The 22,946-nt window shown below is 24.7% G+C and overlaps 2 protein-coding genes across 5 annotated transcripts in view; one reads left to right on the top strand and one right to left on the bottom strand.

The window, feature by feature from the left end:
• The window catches only part of LOC113557170 (myosin-IIIb-like), a 36,776-nt gene extending 21,411 nt beyond the window's left edge, over positions 1 to 15,365 (bottom strand). For 2 of the 3 annotated variants that reach the window (XM_026962515.1, XM_026962516.1), the window contains exons 1-6: positions 15,228 to 15,365; positions 14,902 to 15,020; positions 8,847 to 8,990; positions 7,945 to 8,120; positions 6,494 to 6,598; positions 4,899 to 5,075 (exon numbers count right to left, since the gene is read on the bottom strand). In XM_026962515.1, coding sequence (XP_026818316.1) covers positions 4,899 to 5,075; positions 6,494 to 6,598; positions 7,945 to 8,120; positions 8,847 to 8,990; positions 14,902 to 14,929 — 630 coding nt within the window. In that variant the 5' untranslated portion in view covers positions 14,930 to 15,020; positions 15,228 to 15,365. The remainder of the gene's footprint in view (positions 1 to 4,898; positions 5,076 to 6,493; positions 6,599 to 7,944; positions 8,121 to 8,846; positions 8,991 to 14,901; positions 15,021 to 15,227) is intronic. The other variant, XM_026962517.1, reaches the window with a different exon arrangement.
• A 3,529-nt stretch (positions 15,366 to 18,894) lies between these two features.
• On the top strand, positions 18,895 to 21,839 carry LOC113556262 (protein-L-isoaspartate(D-aspartate) O-methyltransferase). Of its 2 annotated transcripts, XM_026961107.1 has the most exons (7): positions 18,913 to 19,041; positions 19,129 to 19,232; positions 19,285 to 19,432; positions 19,960 to 20,096; positions 20,294 to 20,519; positions 20,587 to 20,672; positions 21,383 to 21,839. In XM_026961107.1, the coding sequence occupies exons 3-7, from the start codon at positions 19,378 to 19,380 to the stop codon at positions 21,563 to 21,565; spliced, it is 687 nt and encodes a 228-aa protein (XP_026816908.1). In that variant the 5' UTR covers positions 18,913 to 19,041; positions 19,129 to 19,232; positions 19,285 to 19,377; the 3' UTR covers positions 21,566 to 21,839. The 2 variants fall into 2 exon arrangements, with proteins under 2 accessions (XP_026816907.1, XP_026816908.1); XM_026961106.1 differs by having other exon boundaries at positions 18,895 to 19,232.
• The last annotated feature ends 1,107 nt before the right edge of the window (positions 21,840 to 22,946 follow it).

Here is a 22,946-nt window from a genome sequence, read left to right as displayed (position 1 = left end):
TTAGTCCCAAATATAAATTTAATTTGAAGATATACTAATTGTTTCAGGTTTTTAAAAACTTTTTAAAAGGATAGTTACACTAATTTTGTCCCGAATTATTTATTTTGTTATACTAATTCTGTCCATTTTTATTTTTCATTATTTATTATATGTATATATAATATATATTGTAAGTAATTTTATACCATACTAAAAATAAAATGTATGACATAATAACGTCGAAAATGGAATTTAACAACATTTTATTATTTGGAAATAAAGATAAAACCTATTTCAGTGATCGCACTAAATACACTTTTCAGGTGTTATTTGCACGTATCCATATTTGATGAAAATATGAAATAATAATTTATATTAAAAATGGATTATATATAATAAAAAAGGTCACATTTTAAATGTTAAAAATTAAATTAAATTTTGTTTTCACAAAGAATTGAAAAAAAAATATTAAACATTGGAAGTGTATTCAAATTTATGAATAAAATTCAGGTCTAATATCGCGATTGGAATTTGTAAAAAAATATTTTATAAATTTAAAAGTCTTAATTACAATTTTTTTTTAAATTTATTTATTTTAACTATTAATATGACAGTTTGATTTTGACTATTTAATATTTACTGAACTGTTTATCATTAATAGAATATATTATTATTAAACTTTTAATTTTTTTTTGTTTTTATGTATATAATGGCAATAATTATTTAGCTATAACAATATGAATTTATTTTTGTATATATTTTATAACAATATATTTTGTAAATATTATTACCTACGATTAAATTATGAAAATATACTAATATTGTATAGATGAAAACCTTCTTTTTAAATTAGTAAATACCTTTTTTAATCGGGACGGAATCGGTATGAAAAAAGATTCTTGCGACGGTAATCGGATACAGCTAATTTAACTTTACTCTTATTTTTGTACGAACAACTCATCTTTGATTTTGATACAAAATATTATGTAGGACATGGCAAATGAAATCGTATACAATTTTAAAATAGGTATTAGCCTATTAGGTACCGACTTAAAATACTAACTGTTATACAACTGAAAAACACTTAATACTGAGACATCACATTAGTATTATTTCAAAGAACTAATAAGCGTAAGAACAAGTTAGGCAAAGTATATTAAGTAAATAATTTCAATTAGGAACAATAAATCATGAATAGAAGTTTGATATGTTGTAAGTCAGCCCCGACTTAAAACAAAACCTTATACATAATAAAATACAAATATAGGACATAAATATTTATCATTTTCGAATAACCAATACGAGATACATGGAAATGAATGTAGAAATTAACATTTTATTACCTATTTATATTATTTTTAACTATAACGAAATAATTAATATGATTTATGTTAGTTGGAAATTAATTGAGTTTCAACATGTTAATAATAATAATAAATAGTGATCTATTAAATTGTATAAAAACAATATAGGTAAAAACAATAAGAATTTACAGTAATGTAATCCATAAAGAGCAGAAGTGCAGAACACTTCCGTTTGTAGTAATTTTAAAATAACTTAAAGCGCATGTTTACTAAAGTATAAAATACAGGTCAGCTGTTAATTAATAAAAATATAATAATGTTTATGCGTTGCACAAATACCATTTATCAATCCTTTGGACAACATAAAATAAATATGCGTAAATTTAAAACCATATATTATTCAAACAGTAATTAGATCACCGTTTTTAATTCGTTGTGTAATGAAATAAATATTATCAATGTAAATATATGCCATTTAAAATTTGAAAGCCAACATTAAATTCTAAAAACGATTCTATTTTTTTTAATAAGTATATTACGAATAATGTAAACATGCTCAAAGTAACATCTGCAATACCCAGTTTTCAATTGATGACTAGAACGTTTACCTTTTAGCAGTATTTTATACATAGATACCTATTAATATCACCCATAATCGATTTTAGACGAAAAATAAGAAAAATTAAACATACTAATCAATTAATTGTGTCTTAACGTCGAATCTAAATTTATTTTTGACTAAAATATAAGGTAATCGGAGTTATAAATGTTTTGATTTCTAGAAGTATTTGTTTAATTGTTAAGACAATTTTAACTAAAATTCTTAATTGTACCTACAAATACCTTGTAAGATTTAACTTAATGTAAAAATATCGCACGTTGATCAATTTTAGTTTGTTATTAGTTTTTACGTTATATATTATATTATAATATATAAATGAATATAGTTAACTATTAAATTATTGAATACTTCGGTTATCAACAGATAGTGACGGTTACATCACAGGTCTGAGGAGAAATACGAATTTCAAATCAACAAATTTATTACTCTAATTGACCCGAAAAATATTCAAATTTTATAAATTTAATTTCTAAAAATGTAAATACAACCATAGATAATCGTTTTTATTGATAATTACAATACGGCCATCATTATTATAACTGACTGGCAATACAAATGTTAGCAAAATTGTATCATTTAATGTACCTTTTACCTATACACCTATATAAATAATTATTAAGTATTAAGTTATAAGTCGCTTATAACTAATAATGTATAGTGGTGACAAAAATTCAAAAGGGGGAGGGTGGCAATTCACTAATCGTCCCCCTCAACTTAACTTAACTGTCAATGGGATTAAACTATAATTATTATAATTTGAGAAACTCATACTTTGAATCAATGAAATAACAAAATTGAATCATTGTATAATAAAAAAAAAATGCAAATATGATTAATATTTACTACGTCAAATAAAAAAAAAGTCGGTTATGGCTAAATTCTTGTCATTTTTAAAATAAAATAAATAAAAATTACTTTAAATTTGTATTACTATACAAATTATAGTAATTTTATATTTATTTTTATTTTTTTTTTTTTTTTTTTTTTTTTATAATCTGCACTGAAGTAAACTGGGCGAAACAAAATAATGTATCACACATGGTATCTATTCTTTGAACGGCGCAGCACATAGGCAATAAAAAGGCATACTGTATTTCATTATTACCACAGAATAAAACAATACCTACTCGTCAAGATCTAATCACTGAAAAATGTTTTCAGTATAAAATAAAGTAGGCAATATAGTTTTAATTATACTTATATGTGACATTAAAATTTTAAATAATTAATTACAAAATTAATTCTTGATACTTGAATGAACAAATAAGAAAAATATTTATACATATGCAGATAGCTAAGTATTTGTATTAATTCTTAAAAGTATTTGAAATGTAATTTAAATACAATTTTAAAATTATTTTCACTTAACTACCTTATAAGTAGTATCACTGATCACTATCTATAAGTATTATGGATGCAATATCCAATTTAGATGGGTAATGCCAAGTGGATGAAGATAGTCTATGAGATATAGGTATATAAGTTACAAATATTTGGATATAAGTATATAAAATGTATCCATTATTTTAGAGTAAAAGATTCACTGTTTACTGATACATAATGTCTCGGATTTTATTTGTATGCAACATCATTTGTAACTAACTTCAGTGCAACTGCATATATGTATTCATTGTGTTCTGCTATTTAAATGCCAATACTCACTGACAATAAGGGTATTGAAGTAAGTTCTCAACAAATGTTGAGGTTGTATTAAGGAAACTTTTTTCTATACTTTATTTACTTATTAAATCTATTATCTATACATAATATAAAATACTGTATACATTTTTATTATAAGTTAATAATACAATATATAGTCATATCTATAAACTCCTCTTATTTAAAACTTAATAAAATGCTAGAATTAAAAAACCATTTTTAGTTATAGTTAAGTTATTTTTATAGGTAAATATCTAATCAATTTAGTTACATTTATTTCTTCCAATAAAGATATTAAATATTTTTAAATTTTAAATTAAAAATTAAACAACATATAAACGATCATAAACTCATACTAGAGAAAAGTAAACAGTATTTCTTATAAAGCATACACATATTTAATAGTCGTTGCTTGATAGATTGACACGGCGGCAGTATGATAACAAGAAACCAAGGATTCTCTGTACTTAAATATTATTACCGAATATATCTCAATAAACCAAAAATTGTCACAAAAAATTTTAAAATTGATTTTACATTATTAATTTAAAATTTAAAATCAAATATTTTGGTAACATTCTTTTATTTTAAAACAAAAAGTAGAAATTGTATTAATTAATAATAATGAAATTTATGTACACACCATGACTAGTTTGGGCTACACCTACTGAAAAGTGTCGTCACCGTCATTTCAATCTATTTGGCAACAACTATACTATAATTAATTGCATTAATATTGTATATTAAATTTTATTTCAAAAAATTACCATTCATATTATTAACCTAATATTCTACCTGATTTTTCATGATGTATCATTGCATAGAACAGTGATGTAAATATAAAAATAATAGTAAACAAATGAAAATATAAATGCTCATGATACACCATTTTAATTTTTGTATACTATACTACAAGTGCATTTATATATATATATATATATTTATTTATAAGTATTGAACATTCTTATAATCTAGGTATTCCAATAGTATCAAGTTTTTTATTAATTTTGTTCCTAAGAATTTATTATAATATAAATACAATAATTTAACAGATATCAATATTTATGTATACATGTTACTTTTTACAGTTTATATTATGAACACAAAAATTAATAAAAGATGTTTATAAATTAAATTAAAAAGTTAATACTGTATAATTTTGTAAATAATTAAACTTAAAAATATATATTATCGATACTTAAGATTTTATTTATGTTCAATAAATATAAAAAAAAAAATAATTTTAATTAAAGAAATTAGGCTCAATTTGTAAATTTTAGGCACCATTTCTGTAAATATTTCATATTAATAATTTTTATTTAAATACTACTAACCTCTGGTGCCATCCAATAAGGTGTTCCTACTGATGTATCTCGTCGTCCCATTGTAGCTCCTAAATGTGAAGAAACTCCAAAGTCGACTAATTTAACTTGTCCATCTTCAGTCAAAAGAATATTATGTCCTTTCACATCACGATGCATACAGTGATTACGATGTAAGAACGCTAAAGCCTTGTGAAACAAAATAAATATAATCAATAACTTTATATATATGTTACTGGCAAAGTATATAATTTGGGCATTTTCTACTATGCCCGGGGCAATATAGATAATATAATATTTAATAGTAAAGTATTGTCAAAATATAATGAATATAATATAATATTTTTTTAACCAAATTGGAAAATTTTCGTGTTATCTCTCGCGGGTTTCCTAAGTGCGGACAAAGTGATAAAAACCATGTAAGATACGGATGAAATCTAAAAAGGTAACTAAGTAGCATACAAATTTAGAACAAAAATATAACATACTAATTGAAGACAAATTTCTAATTATTATTTTTGGTATAACGATTGTGAATATTGGGAAATTACTGTTTGATATTGACAATATTGAGACGACTGTCAAAAAATACGTTTAATCAGTTTAACAATGACCTTACTCGTGCTTACTTAATATCTGTCGTCTTTCTGTTCGTCTATTTTCTGTATAAAAATGTACAGTGAAAAACTTAAAGTTACATATGATTGACAGTTAGGTTCTAAACACGGAAGTACAAGTGCAAAGCAGCTGAGCGACTATGCACATCAAAATGCCACGGAAGCGTACATGCAAATAAGTGATATAAAAATAAAAAAAATATTATATTTTCTAATCATATAAATATATATTATTTATTATATTTTGACAATACTTTACATATTATATTATCTATATTGCCCAATATAAGGAGGCCATTTTATACAGAGTGATTCTTTTATCATAAAACACTCATTATTTCAAAAAGTATTCATTTTTTTACTTAGTTTTAAGTTGTTAAAAATAACAACGTTTTTATTAAAAAATTATATTTTTAAATATTTTTATCCTTATATTTTTTTAAGTTTTTACTTTTTTGAATGGCAACATAGTTTTAATTTCATATTCCAAAGCAGAATAATTTTCTGAGTATTTTGATACACAAAAATCAAATTTAAGGCGAATAGTTTATGAGTTATAAGTATTTAAAGTTTTGATACACGGAGTGAAGTGGTTAAGAGTTACCCGTAAAATGTTTGTCCGCTACCCCACTTGTCTAACTAAACTTTAAATACATATAACTCATAAACTACTCGTCCTAAATTTGATTTTTGTGTATCAAAATAATCAGAAAAGTAAAAAACTTAAAAAAATATAAGGATAGAAAAATATTTAAAAATATAATTTTTTAATAAAAACGTTTTTTTAACAACTATTAAAAAATGTTTTCAAAAACATAAATACTTTTTGAAATAATGAGTGTTTTATGATAAAAGAATCACCTCGTATAAATCCAGGCCATTGTAGAAAATGCCCAAATTGTACACTTTGCCCGTAACATATAGATTAAACAAAGTGGGTAATATTAAAAAGTGAATTGACTATAAAAATTATATTTAAAAAATATTTACCTGTAAAGTTTCATGTAAAATATATGCAATTTGATCTTCAGTTAATTGTTTCCCTTGAGATTTTAGTCCATGTACCAAATCGGTCACCGATCCTCCTTGGCATAGCTAAAACCAAATTTAAAAATAATGTAATTTCTGTTAAAAAGTTAGTTAAATGTGCTAAATTAAAAGATATACAAAATGTTCTCATCCATTTTTTTTAGTAAGCTTTATAACTTAAACTAGAAATATATTATGATAATAAATGACAATTATGAAACATTTATGAAGTAACAATATATTTACAATATTTACCAACAGTTCATGTTGAAAATGTTGAAATAGATTATAGATATATCTAATTTCTTATTTTTATAATAATAAATTCTTAATTAACTTATTACCTACTAAACTGAAATGAGAGAACACTATGTAACATCGAGTATATTTAGTTATCTCAGTGTAATTATTAGACATAATATAATAGATAATATTTTTAAATTTTAATTTGATGAAATATCTGAGTTTCAAAATATTCAACCAAGGGTATAGCTAGGGAGGCCTAAGGGGCCTATTGACCATGTTTGTTTTTTAGCTATTTAAACCTTATTCATTTCAGTACATTCTGAGGTTTTTGTAGTTTTGTTATATTCATTAGTTGTAATTGTTATAAAAATGTAAAATATTTTAATACTATAATATATATTTTATTATATTCATTTCTAATTATTATTAAATTTACATTGTATGAAATCTAATTTTAAATCAATATATACATAGTATACACATTTTGACACTTTAAGTAAATTTTTTACCATCTACATAGGCAATATGAGATGTTAGCCCCTCCCAGCTATACAAAATTCCTGACTACACCACTGTATTCTACATTTAAATTTACTATTAATTATTATTTAGTAAATATTACATAACATATAGTATTTATTAGTATCTATAGAATAAATATGCAATTAAGGACTAACCAAACTATAATTTAGGTATTAAATTTAATTACCTATAAATTCAATTTAACTTAAAAAAAAAAAAAAATAGTTTATTCCGGCTCATCATTATATTTATAAGATTATATTGATCAGGCATGATATGTCAACAACTTTGTGATACGCATCTAGGTGGTATACCATCCCATACCCTATTTATCATTCTTGCTTCCGAAGTAAGCCACTTAATATTCCAAATTAAGCTCCTATTATTATATCAAATATTAACACATTATTTTAATCATTAGTTAAACTACAAAATATAATAAATTAATAAACTTTATTGTTTTACCAAATATGTATATATTTGTATTTTAATTTTTATAAACTATATTTGATAGCATTGATATGTAAAAAATACTTTCCTAATTTTCTATTTATATAAAATTGTATTCCCACTAAAGCATCTTAGATACATATTGTTATAATACACATAGCTAAAAAGAAGTGTATACTCATAATAAGACTTACTTCCATAACAAACCATAATTGGTCATTAAGTTGTTTAGAGCCTTTAACAAAATAGATTCCATGAAATGAAGGAATGTTTGGGTGCAAACTGAGGTCTCTCAATGCTAAGTATTCATCTTCAATTTCTTCTTCGTTGCCTGCAATATCTTCTAATATTTTAATGGCAACAAACTCTCCTAAGATAAAAAAAAATTCACTTCATTACATAAACATCTTTAAATTTTTAAGTATTGTACCTACACATTATTTGGTATGGATATCGTTTAAATATTATACAATATAAATGTGCACAATAGGTAAATAGGTATGCCTAAGCATCCTCTGAATTTTGTGATTGGAACCAAGTATTTTATGTATTGTAACTAAATAAAATTTTTTAAATTTTTCTAAAATAGGTAAGTGATAAACAATATTAATATTACTATAATTTTTCTGTATTACCTATTATACATAACCTAATTTACAATACTTAACACATTATTGTGCATAAAAAATCAATTTTTATGTAATGGGAGAAGTACCATGATCTAAAAATGTTAGGAATCATTTATTATATGTATAGTACAAGAAATGGCTCTAAATTTTAATTTAAACTTGGTAATAAGCAAATTTAATAATTTAACTTATAGATATCTGCCATTATACATTTGTATATTTTATTATTATTGTTATTATATATAAAAATAATACATTAAATTGTATAAAAATAAATTTAATTAATTCCATACCTATAATTCTACATAATAATTTATTAATGTTACTTGTCTTGTAAAGAGAAGACCCAAATAAAAAAGTGGCCAAAAAGCACAGTAGACATCACCTAAAATTTAAGTTTGAGCATTCCTATGACTACTCATATGGCCATATTTCAATATTATTTATTTATTTAGGTAAACGTTTACCGGTGGTCGTGTCTTTGGCTCGAAATACTTCGCCGTAGGTTCCTTCGCCGATGAGCTCGTCAATAGTAAACCGGCCATCTGGACTAGGTACTGAGTTCAAGCCAAACCGCTGGCACATCCTGTAATAGTCCATCTCGGTATCCGCTACGAGGGATGACAATCATTTATTAGTACGACAGAGAACCGTATGCTACGAAGCTGGCAGAATACAATGACTACGATCAGGCCTAAACGCGACTGGCGATTTAAACGACGATGACCATTGACCGTAATGACATTTACGATTTATTAACATAAAATATAATGTGATTATTTTAGTAAGTACTCGAATACTGCCATACTAGTATTGTTGCTAATTTACAACCGGATGTTATCGAAGAGACGCAGACGTTCATTTATCACTAGATCACTAACAACTAAAATTACTAAAACACTTTCGATTTAGTGATATTACAATATAATAAAATGTACATTATCAGACACGGGCTATCCACAATATTATTAATGTAACTGTTTGTCGTATGTGTGTGTGTGTGTGTGTGTGTTGTGTGTGGCGGTCCCGCGTGCTTAATATTATTGTATCAACAGGAGGTTTTGAGGGGATATTGTAAACAAAAATCACCTGGCCAGCGCGGCTGGTCTGTCTACGTGTGGTGTGTACGTATATTACGGTGCGTACTGCGACGGTGTGAGTGTACAACACCGCGCAGTTGCGCGCGCGCGCGATGCACATCACAGAAATCAGTGGCGTGAAACGCATAGTGATGCCATAGCGCCGGAAGTGCATTGTACGCGTTTTGATTTTGTTTTGTTTATTACATTTTACCGCGAATCGTGCATACCTACTTAGCCGTATTGCCTATATGATTATATTATTTATTACAATACCAACACGCTGTACAGCAGTCAAGCGTATTCTCCATAGGTCTATGTCGAACATACAGTGTCATTTATTTTTAGGTGGAGTCGGTCAATATTATATATTATTATTTATTATTGTTGTCTCCGTAAACATATTTAGCTTTTAAAAATAAAAATGTAAAGTGACCCCGAGCCCCCTTTTTATACACAAGTATAACATATTACATTCGATTTTTGGGGGTCTATTGAAATACTAGGGGGGGCTAAGCCTTCTAAAAGTCCTCCCTGATGTCCTTCTATGCAGTTATAGTTAATTTAACTTTAACAGTAGTAATACTACAGGCAGTACAGCTTACACACATAAATATTTAAACAATGATCCAGTAGGGTGTATCAAAATGTAATCACTAATCAGCTAAGTACCTATATGGACATATGGTTATATTGTATATAGACCCTATCTGAATATGTGTGATGCACTACTCTTCATTTCTATAACTAAAACCTAAAAATTTAAGTCGAAGTTTATAAATATTAATGTCCCATAGTATAGTTAAAATAGTCCAGTATAGGTGATTTAGTATTTACTTATGTAGGATTACCTATTGTATTCATTGCAATAATTATAAAAATATTTTCTTACTAGATTTAAAAGTTAAAACTGAATTAAAACTATCTAGGTACTAATAAGTTATAACTTTATAACTTTATTAGTCTTCTTAATCATTATTAATCATTAAGAAAACTAAAAATTGATATAAGTAGGTGCTGTTTTATACATTAAAATATAAAAAAATCTGGAAGTGGGAACATTATAGTTAATGGTTATGTACAATTGTACAAAGTATAATAATATTATTAATATTTAATACACAATAGAATAGAATATAAATTATTGCATGCATTTAAAAATGATCAATAAAAAATAAATTAAAAATTTCCAGGAATATTGTAATGATATACGCTCATATTATATAAATGTAAGAAAGATGTTCAAAAAGAGTTAAATAATAAATTAGTAACGGTCGAGTTGCCGCACGCGGATAACGGAAAACCTCAATAAAATCTTTTTTCGGTGATCAAGGGGACGATTTATATTACGAGGTCACACAGAAGCGCCATACGTGTCTGTGACAATAAAGCGCAGAGCGTGTGACTTTTCTCGTATGCCGACAGAGACAAGGAATGGCCCAATGAGGGTCTCTGCAACCAAGGATAAAGCCAGATCTTTGGAAATGCAGAAGCCTTTGATGGGGTCGCCTACGTCTCTGGCTGGCTCGACCAAATCGTATCCCTCGCCAGTGCATGTGCACCCATGTTTTCACGAACATCTCGAGAGTCCATTTCCGTCGTGTGACAATTAAGCCCGTACTTATTATACATAAATAAATTAGTGTTGTTTTTTTATTTGGATATATACGTCTAGTGATCCAATTCTACTCGTGTCACCTCATTACGTCATCATAGCACATATAACATACATATATTCGGATGTTCCAGTAAACCAGGTAAGGTGCAGGTTTATAATATATGTAATAACGTAAGGAGGTGATATTAATAAATTACTAAATCACATATATATAGCACATATTTGAAATAAGAATCAATTTCGCATCTTTATTATATATCTACTTTTTACGTTATTAAAATATTTTGCTGCTCAAATTAGTTATATAAAAATAAGAATATAAAGATATTATAATTTAATATCTATTGTAGATGTTAGTCGTAATCACCATTCACGACACCAGTGCAACGTTATTTTATCTACGCAAACTACCAAAATTCTCATGGCATGGTTTCGTTTTGACGAACCTTTGTCCTTAATGACTTAACAGCGAATAATTTTTTATTTTGTGTTCCAATTCCGAACAAACGGGTTTTTCTGATATTAAATAGGTACGTATATGTGCATACACGATACATCAGATTATGTGGGTGTACCTAACATAGCAATGGCATAACAAATATTTTCAATGGGAGATTCATTAAAAAAATATATATATATTTATATAATATGTATACATATAAAAATATGGTGTATACAAAGATTTATTTTTATTATAGGATAAAGTAGAAATTTAAAATAACATAATCTAATTTCCTAGGTTTTATTTAAATTTGTCAATGACCTCTTTGTATGACTTCTTTTGCTTTAATTCATCAAAAAGTATTCAATAATAATTATTTTTATTTTTTCGTATTTCAGAAAATTTCACAGCATAATATTATTTTAAAACGTATCAGGAAATTTTAATACCAAATGATATTATAGATTTATAGCTATCTATTAAGTCCAAATCCATAACAAAAATAACTTCAATAACTTCATAACTAAAATCTATATACAGCGACACACTGATTTAATAATAATTTAATATATAAGATTATGAAATATATTTGTCGCATGTCGGCTCACATTGTGTGTGAAGTGAACCTAATCAGTAATATTTACAAAAAAGTAAATTGTTTATAAATATTATTAAAAACATAATTTAAAATAAACGATTTCTAATAACGACTCAGTGGTTGGGTAATTTTTTTTTAGTTTTAATTTTTGTCCGTGTCTTTTATAAATATATTATAAAGATAAATTATCAAATTTCAATTTCAATTATTTTTATATGTCTATGTGTAATATGCATAAAGCATAATAAAAAAATGTTGAGTTTGAAGTTTGAACATCCCTCTCAAACCTGAATACGCAACCATGATAGTTAAATAGATACTATATAGTGTTATAACTGCAATAGTTATTTTAAATTTTAAGTAGCCCACGGTATGTATATAGGTTGCTTATATTATTATGTATTTATGTATGACCCAAACAGTAAACATACGCCTACGTCTACGTGAGAATATTATGTACATAAACGTACACATACTATGTCAAATTCTACATTGATATGAATACCTATATATTATATTGTACTAAGTATAGTTAGTATACTTGTATATCCGTATAGATATATATAAACACAATTAGGAAGAACGTGTTTTTCGGTTAGTGTGGTTTTAAAAATAATAACGTCATTGTTTTCTAAATGTATAAAATTGTAGGTATCTACTTTAAATAGTATTGGCATGAATAATAATTAAAGAATAGAAAAAAACACAATATTATGATGTACAAATAATATGACCACTATAATGCTTCCCTCAATTAAACTGATTGTAAATTACTCTCATCAAATTATTGTTGAATATCATAGACTGTCAGTACTCATCTAAATACAAGAGCGTATCCAGCATGTATATACGGTCAGGGCACTTTATTGGAAAAATGATATAATATAAATATAGCCCCCACCAAAAAAAAAAAAACAATATAATAAAAATGTATGTTTTTTAATATTATTTTTTCCAATGGGAGTTGCACTTGTCCCCAGTGCCCCCTCCCTGAATCCGCCTTTGTCGAAATATAGGTATTGTCAAATTTGAATGCACACTGCAGTTTGATATAAACTTAGATAATAATGTGTAATTATATGCAATATAGGTATTTACCGTTCAATAAACACGATTAAATAGGTAATATTAACTATTAAGTGTTCATATTAAAATATAGATACCTATACGGCTATACATAAACTTTATGGAGCATATTAGATCATAATTTTTTTATCTGTTATAAAAACAAAATTTAATTACTAAATCATACGTTCTCTATATATATAAGAAGCAATGATTTATTTTAGATTTGCGTGTTGATAATCTATTACAATATATAATATTTAAGTTAATAGATTAATATAAACTAATAAAATTTAATTTATTAATTTTGTTATTTAATAACAATAAATAAACCTCTCATGCAGATTTTAAACCATTGCAGCAAATAAATCATTTATTGACATCTAACGTTTAAAATAATCTTTATGTACGTTTTTGATAAAATATTGAATAATAATATTTTATTATATAATATTAAGTATATTTAATATTTATATTGATTAATATTATAATCTATAATTACTATATTAGAGTAATATATAGTTAACCAAAAATCCAAAAGGAATTTTCTTGTATCAATTATATAGTAATTATATCATAATTAATGAAAACGAAACAATTTGTTAGTTTAAAAATCTAATCAATTGAAATATTTTAGTATAATTAGGTACTCCATATCTGCCATCTGGTGTATAATGCAATTATAAAACAAAAGCTATATCACTGACAAATCACTTGAAATAGTAGAAACGTTATAAAGTATATTATTATAACTAATATATTATGTAAATATTAAACATTATTCCTATTCGTAAGTCATAACTCGTAAAGTTGTAAGAGTACCTATGTATTGGTACTTATTATAATAGATGTAATTTAAATATTTAAGATCGGAAATCATAAATAGTTCAATCAAAATGAATAAAAAGAATTGAACATAAGTTACTTATTTACATGTGCCTCATAAAATATAATCAAATATTTAAACCAATATGATTTAAAAATAGTATGAAATATACCTAATTATTTCAATAATATATTATAATCAATTATAATAACAAATTCACGCTTGATTAATGTGTCTAAACTCAAAATTAAATACTTAAATTATCTAACCATAATATAATATTATATAAAAACAAATTTTAACGATGAATTTATTCAAATATAAGTTTTTATTATAGTCTTGCAGTACCTAAAAATTATTTATGCATTTATAAAAACTTGTAAAACAATTTCTAAACAACATGCCTATTGCCTATACTAAATTTTAATTTATTATTGTTATAATAATGTTATGGAATTGTTTTAAGTTATAAAAACAGGCTTGTATCGGTTCACATTAAATATATTCGTTTTTCGTATAGTATTATAAATATTTATAAGAAATATGTATCACTTATTCACTTGTGATATTTGATTATAACTTGATGCAATATATATTCTTGTGTCATTTCAGTCCTATGAACTAAATTATTTATTTTTTTAGTTATTTAAATCGATTGATGTAAATTGTATTTATACATTCGTACAGTCAACTTGTAATTACGGTTGAATCATTTTTTAAATTATTATAACATTCTATTTCTAAAAATTATAATGTATGCATATAACAATTAAAGGTTAAAATATATTAAAACTTCAAACTTGAAATGTTTCTTACGAAACGTATGAACTATAATTGTATGAAGAATATTAAGACATAATTGTGTTTTTATAATACTGAATAATGTATACTCACAACTTTGAAGCACATCGACGTATGACATGTTTCTGGAAATTCATAAATTCTTTAGGAGTATATAATGATCTGAGTTTATCAGAATATCTGCATTATTCGTTTATTATAACATTCATAGCCTATAAAATTAAATAACCTTCGTATAAATGTAATATATAGTATATATAAAAGCTCGTATGAATTAATAAAATAAAACATGTATATAAAAAGTATAAATTTAATAAGTAAAATATAACTTCAATATAACTATATATTGATAAAACATTAAAAAATATAAACAATAAATTGGATACTGACAAAAATTTAAAATAACACAACCACTTTACTGTTATCGTCGGAGTTCATCATAATATTATTACTATGCATGGCTGACGTCCTCTACCGAAAACCATCCGTCCATCTATAGTATAGAATATGTACATTTTACATACATACAAAATGTAAAACAATAATGATTATTTTATTTCAATTTTAAATATCACAATAAAAATGTTAACTTTACAAAGTTCATACATAAAATGTTTTGTTTCGAGAAAAAAACATTTAGACTGTAGACCGTAGTCTGTTTATTAAATTATCGTCAGTTACAAGGCTGCACTTCTATAAGAGGCTTATTGTACCTAAATACTGCACGCCTGGCAATAGTAGTCTGTTTTATAAAATGATTCCAGAAAATTGAAATATATAGTTAGGTATATCTGACTAAATAAAAAGGTTACAAAACCAACTGGTTGAAACTTGAATAGTTAAAAAATTTTATAATTATCGGGCTATACATGGCTACATAGTAATGTAATGCGCACCATTGATGGTAAGCAATTAAAACTGGTCTTGTGAAATGTTTTTCTTATCATCATTCATCGCCTATCATTAACCCTACTCTACAACCTACGGGTCTAAACACAAATATACATATACATATAATCCAATTTTTTTCACACGACCAACCCACAGTAACTACAGCCAGCTAACGTGTCCACAATACTTGAAAATGGACTTTGGCGCCATTGATATCAATATCATTTAATGTTCCATAACTGAGAATCATGTTATTACTTAAAAAAATAATAACAAATAGATCTAAAGAAAGATATGAGAATCCGATTGTGATTTTAAGGAATAAAATATTTTAAAATAAGAACATGGGACATGGTCATATTAATGTCCGATTGTCGAGATCCAATATATGAGTCCAATTTATTTTTATTTGTAAGTATTGATTTTCATTTTAATACATTATAGTATTAAAATATTAACAAATTTAATTTGAAACAACCGTGTTAAATAAAATTAAATATAAAATAAATAATAAAATAACTTTTTAGATTTTAAATAATATTTACAAAAAACACTTCAATCATAGTAAAGCAAATCAATATTCAACCTATAACATAATCTCTTGAAAAAAATCATAAAATTATTATTAAAAATTATAACAACGTTTTATAACAAAATATTTAAAATAAAAATTAGAACCGCTTATGTTGTATTTCTTTATTATAATAACAGTTAATAAAATAACAAAATATTTTAACAGTTCTCATTTAATTTCGTCAGTTTAAATATGAGAATGGTTTTACAACATTATTATTATGTTGTTCGTTGGGAACTTTTTTGATGTTGAAATTGTAATAATATTTTACATGCGCTTACAACTCGTTTAAAAATGTATATATCAAAATAACAATTCTAACTACAAAATATGTTGTTACCTTTAAGTTGAATAATAAAAACAATTATCTCATATTATACACAGTACATACTCAGTATATAGTTTAAAAGTATCATAAATAATGAAATCTGAAATATATGTAGACTAAAAATATATACGTATGTTATCGCCGGTGAAAAGGTAGCGAGAAAATATTGGATAACTGAGAAACATATGCGCGTGTGCTGTTTCAATGGCCTTGAATATTGTTTTTAGAAGGGCTGAACCGTATAGTATAAAGTATATACTATATATACTATACTAATAGTATTATAGTATATGTGCGACGTGCGTATTGCTTGCGTATATTGAGTATACCTTGATTCAATTTAGTGTTTAGGTACATTGTACACATGTCACGATTAAACAATACACTTAAAAAAGACATAGTCAAGTAAATAAACATTTATAAATATAACTGACTACTGGTTACAGAGTATAGTGTACCAGACAGCGACATTTATTGTTTACCAGTGGCGGCTCTAGGATTTGATTTTTACACATTTTTTTTTTTAAATATTTCATGATGAATTTATTCAAACTCTTAAAAATCAGTGCCACGTATAACCCATATTAGTCATTTGTACGACCACACTACTACATATTATATAAAATATCTAGTACACAAATAAACAAGATAAAAATTATAAAACAAGAAAAACTATATACAAATTACAATTTATAATACAAAATCTAATTTTTTATTTTTATTATTTTTGTTGGTCGTCTGCTCACGTAAAATCATCGCGCGCGGTAAAATGATACACAAATAATACAATTAAAAGATATTTACTATTCAGTATACTAATATTATTTATTAATATAATATTATATTAGGTATACTGAAATAGTAAAAACGTATAAGTACCTATTATATTAAATTCGCCTGTTTTTTTCTTGGATTCATGGGGGGAGGGGGCATGGCCCTTTGGGCTCCTCCCTAGAGCCGCTACTGTAGTTAATTACATATATACAGCGGACCAGTGACAAGTGTACAGTGAACAAAATCAATTTTTGATTTTCTACTTTGGGGTGGATACTGAATTTTAGTGACAAATTTAATTGAATTTAGATCCTAGGTCGAAATAAAAAATCCCCAGTATTTTTCAAAATAATAAGAAAAACAAACAATATGTCGATTATTGAGTCACTGTGATATGGATGTGTTAAATTTAATTCAATGATATATCATTGTATACCTACGAAAAATAGTTTTGAGCAAAGACGAGGTTTATTAGCATAATCACTAAGACACTAAGAAATAAGGATATTATGCGGCCATATTGTTTTTTGGTATTGCTATTAGGTAAAATAATATATTTTACTATTACCAACACTAAATTATTTTCTTCCACGTAGGTTAAATTAATTTTTTCCAAAAACATTGCGTTTAAAAACATCATTGTGTATTAGTATATAATAGTGTGTATAAAATATAACAATGTATATTAATACATAAAAGTTGTATGTCCTTACGCATTATGATTTTGAACTGTAAACAATAATGAACACTATTATTTATAGTTGAAAACTTTAAATCTGTAAGACCATAATGTCGTCTGAATTTTAACTTTAAAGTTTTTTAACTATCTATGAAAAAATTATGCTTAAATATTAAGCTTTTAAAATCAAGCAAAAAACATTTTATTGAAATTTATAGAACTAAAAATATATAAAATTTAAAATTCTTATAAATAGCTTGAAAGAGTCAAAATATTATTCCAATTATCCATAGGTACTTAATAACCACCCTAAAAATTGATAAACATTATATTATTTTGATTATTTATCGAAAAAACATACTTAAAAACACACACCAATATAATATATTAAATAATATAATAATATTATTATTGTAAAATAAATATCTAAGTAGACATATAATTATCGCACTAATCAGAATCTAAAAATTTAATACAGACAATCAAAAACGAAGTCAAAATTCACTAAATTAATTTTTTTTTTTAATACCTGTTATACTTTTCAAAATGACCTACAAAACAATTTTTAACTATAACATAATTTTACTAATAAAAAATTAATAAATTTATTTTTACTTTTTAAATTGTGGCGTAATCGATTATTAATGTTGATTATTGAAGTTACCACAAATTAAATATTACCAAAGTGCAATTATTATGGTATTTAGTGGTAACATAATATTATATTCTCTTCAAACCACGGACTAAGATATATCTTAGTCTTATTCTAAGACCGTGGACACAGGTATCTTCATAGATATATAAATATCTATTATATTGTTGTATTATATATATGTGCGTATCTTCGTATTCGTATCTTATCAAAGTGTACATTATCTATATAAACATTCTAAATCATTATTCATTTGTGATAGTAAGATCTGAAATTGTGGTGAAATGACTAAAATGTAAATATTAAGGAATAAAGACGACATATTCAATGACCAAGTTAGCTCTTTAAAACATACTATTAATATAAATATTAATTATTAAATAATTTATATGTTAATATCGTGTTAAACGTTACTACGTTAGTGTATACAACACTATTTAGTGCATACAGAAATCGAACAATTTAAAATTGATAATCTTGATTTGTGGTGCATCGCATACAGAACACATTGTTCTGCGTCTCATCTGTAAGTTAATTCCATAGCCGATTTTACACCATATTTAAGAACTATTTTATAGGTTTATAGGTAATAATACAACATTGTTGCTTGGCCATTAAACATATTGTTTGGATTCTAAAACTAGAAACATTTAAATTCAAAATAGTTCCAAATGGCTTGGAGATCTCACGGACGAAATAATATTGAACTTGTACAAAACTTACGAGGTAAATATTATAATATTATAAATTATTCGATTGTTATTACTTATTAATGATACCAATTCAGTTACCAGTATTCAGTTTATCACACTAAATTTTGATTATTTTTCTAATCAAATTATATTTTTAATTCTTAAATGTGTTAAACCTATTACTATTCATAATTTCATGTATATTGTGTTTGATCAATTTTATAATTTTATATTATATCAACATTTAAAAAAAAAAAATGAATCTGTTTAATCTTTCAAATCTACGATCAGCCTATAGAATTTAAAATTTAAACAACTAGTAGGGTATAACAGTTAAAATAATATTCTGATTGAAATACTGGCAATATTAATTTTATAAAATAATGTTGATTATTTAAAATATTTTAAAACATAAGGCTTATTTTAGTCTAATAATAATAATAGTATGTGTTTTCTTATTCTAGATAGTCTATAGATTTCAAGCCATTTTTACAATTTTAATTTATATTATTCATTAACCAACAAATGTTAATTATATTTTAAAATATTTATTTTTTTCAGCTAATAATGTTATTAAAAGTGATAAAGTAGAAAAAATAATGAAAGCTGTTGACAGGGGTAATTATGTATCAACATCACCATATTTAGATCAACCACAAAGTATTGGGTATGGAGTTACAATCAGCGCACCTCATATGGTACTATATAAGACATATATGTGTGTGGCATATATGAATTAAACTTTAAATAATTGAAAAAATATTGAAGTAATATCATTTTCAAAAATCTTCTTAATACATACTCAATATAGGCCAAGTTGTCCACTGATTCATATATATGTGTATTATGTTACATGTAATTATTTAAATAATTGTATATATTATTTTAATTTTAGCATGCATACGCTTTGGAACTATTGAAAGATAAATTAGTAGAAGGAGAACGAGCTTTAGATATTGGTTCTGGATCTGGATATTTAACTGCTTGTATGGCTATTATGTTAGGGGACAATGGTAAAGCTGTTGGCATTGATCATATTCCTGAACTTGTTGAAAAATCTTTAGAAAATGTTAAAAAAGATAATCCTGAACTATTGAATTCCCAGAAAGTGATTTTAGAAAGTAAAATATTAGAATACATTTCTATACTGCATTTTTAAATATAATAAAAAATATATAAATGTTACAGCTGGAGATGGACGACTAGGATTAGAAAAATATGCACCGTATAATGCAATACACGTTGGAGCTGCAGCTGAAAAAATTCCTCAACCGGTAACAAATAATAAATAATTGTGATAATAATAATTATAATTTGATTTGATTGGTTGATATTTGACTATAAAAACATTTAAAAACCATTTTAATTGTAAAATCAACACTCTAAAATAATGTGTTTCTTATCACACATACTGTTAGGAATTCTTATTTTGGTTCTTTTTTTATCCATATGAACTTTTTATATGGAAAAAATAGATGTTCATATTTTAGTTTTTGAATCTATAAATTATAAATATATAGACATAGCTTTTTAATAAACATTTAATAGTAAGCAATAATTAAATTAGTTAAATTACTGCTTTTTATATATTGTAAAATCAAAACATATTTTTATAGACATTTATTGAAAAGAATGTCATTTCATGATCCTTGTCATATAATTAATTCATAGATATCTATTGTACCTACGTTATATTTTATTCATTAAAAGTGTTATTTTAAGAATAAAATCTTTTACCATCTAAAAGAATTATGTGTCATAGCATGTGCATACCTTGCATATCCTGGACACTCGCTTCTATTGGAAAGTCTGTCTCAAAATAATTATTTATATTTTTACTATTTATTCAAATTACTTTAATAACTCTTTAAAATATATCTATTTATGTATGTATATTGTATATTATTACTTATATTTTCATGTTTTAATTACAAACAATTTCAATGTATTATTTTATTTTGAATATTGTGTTGTATTTTATTAGTTAATTGATCAATTGAAACCTGGTGGACGTCTTGTATTACCAATTGGGCCACAAAATGGAGACCAAGTGTTAGAAGTGATTGATAAAAATTTGGATGGCTCATTATCAAGGAAAAAGTTGATGGATGTGATTTATGTTCCCTTAACGGATGCAGCATCTCAAAGAAGTAAATGGAACCACTGACCATGTACTATTAATTTTATTTAATAAAATTATATTACTTTATTAGCTCTGGATAATCAATTAATAAGTTATTTTTAATTTTAAAAAGTATGTAACTACACAGGATATCACTGTAAAATATTTTCTAAATTTTGTTTTATTTTTATTCTTAAATGTTGATATTGTTATTAAATTATATTTATAAATTAAATCATTCTGACATTAATAATTTATAAATTATTACACCTACTGTTTAAGAATGTTATTTCCTATTAGCTACTGAATTGATTTATTTTATATACTATGATTTATAACCTAATTGTAACTCATAAATGTATTAATCATGAACAAAGATTACCGTTTTCATTGGTTATATTCTATTATTGTTTTTTTTTTAATTATTGAATACTTTACTCAGCTACTCTTATTTCTTTTATAAAATCTTATAAAGTAGGAAATTTTTAACTTATTAATTATTTTGAATGTACTTTAAAATTACAGCTTAAATTAAAAATAATATATATTGTTTTTATGTTTATGTTGTTTAAACATTGTAAACATGTTTTGTTTAACAGTATAACTAATACTTTCAAGTGTTATATTATTTTTGGCTGCATGATTCTTAGTTAATTTTATTAAATGTTATTTACTTGAACAAAAGAAACATTTCAAAAAAATAGTTTCTAAAAGCTCTAAAATTCATAGGACTACTAATATTTTATTTTATTTGAATGTGATAGTTTGATAACTGTTTGGTATTTTGATAAACTAGATATTATTTGCCAATATTATGAAGTATTATTAGGTATATAATTTATTGTTCTAATTGGATATTGAATTGGATATCTAGTTGAATATTTATCACACATGATGTATATTGTTTAATCCAGCAGTTCCCAAATGGGGGGGAGGTGGGAATTTAGAATTTGCTCGAGGGGACTATAATGATGATGGAATTACGAAAAAAATTATGTTATTTTACAATGTGTAAAATTGAAATCATTACATAGTTTTAGAAAAAGGTAAGAAAAAAAACAGTTTCAAATTACTCATTAAATTTAATTATATTTTATATTAATATTTTTGTTTTTAAATTCAATAATTTTTTCTTATAGATACTTAATATTATTACTTGAAAAGTTGATTTATAATAAATTTTTAAAATGGTGAAAATAAATACTTGTATATTGTATAGTAAATAGTTATTCTGTATGATTTAAGGAGGGAGAAAGGTTGGGAACCACTGGTTTAATCTTTACATTGTTAAAAATAAGAATCATTCTTCAAATAAGTTTTTGTTAAATAATATGAAATATTCCTAATTAGTGTGTCTCTTGATAAAATGAAAATAAATAGTTAACATCACTTGGACATTCTGAGTACTTATAATTTCATTCTTGTC

Source organism: Rhopalosiphum maidis, chromosome 4, assembly GCF_003676215.2.
Source record: "Rhopalosiphum maidis isolate BTI-1 chromosome 4, ASM367621v3, whole genome shotgun sequence".
Lineage (NCBI taxonomy): Eukaryota > Metazoa > Arthropoda > Insecta > Hemiptera > Aphididae > Rhopalosiphum > Rhopalosiphum maidis.
This window is presented reverse-complemented; position numbering and strand designations above follow the sequence as displayed.

Excerpts from the sequence above, each read along its gene's own strand:
- LOC113556262 (XM_026961106.1), top strand. The coding sequence starts at position 19,378 with ATGGCTTGGAGATCTCACGGACGAAATAATATTGAACTTGTACAAAAC. Across the intron at positions 20,097-20,293 it reads CAATCAGCGCACCTCATATG|CATGCATACGCTTTGGAACT; the intron begins GTACTATATAAG and ends TTTTAATTTTAG. Across the intron at positions 20,673-21,382 it reads CTGAAAAAATTCCTCAACCG|TTAATTGATCAATTGAAACC; the intron begins GTAACAAATAAT and ends GTATTTTATTAG.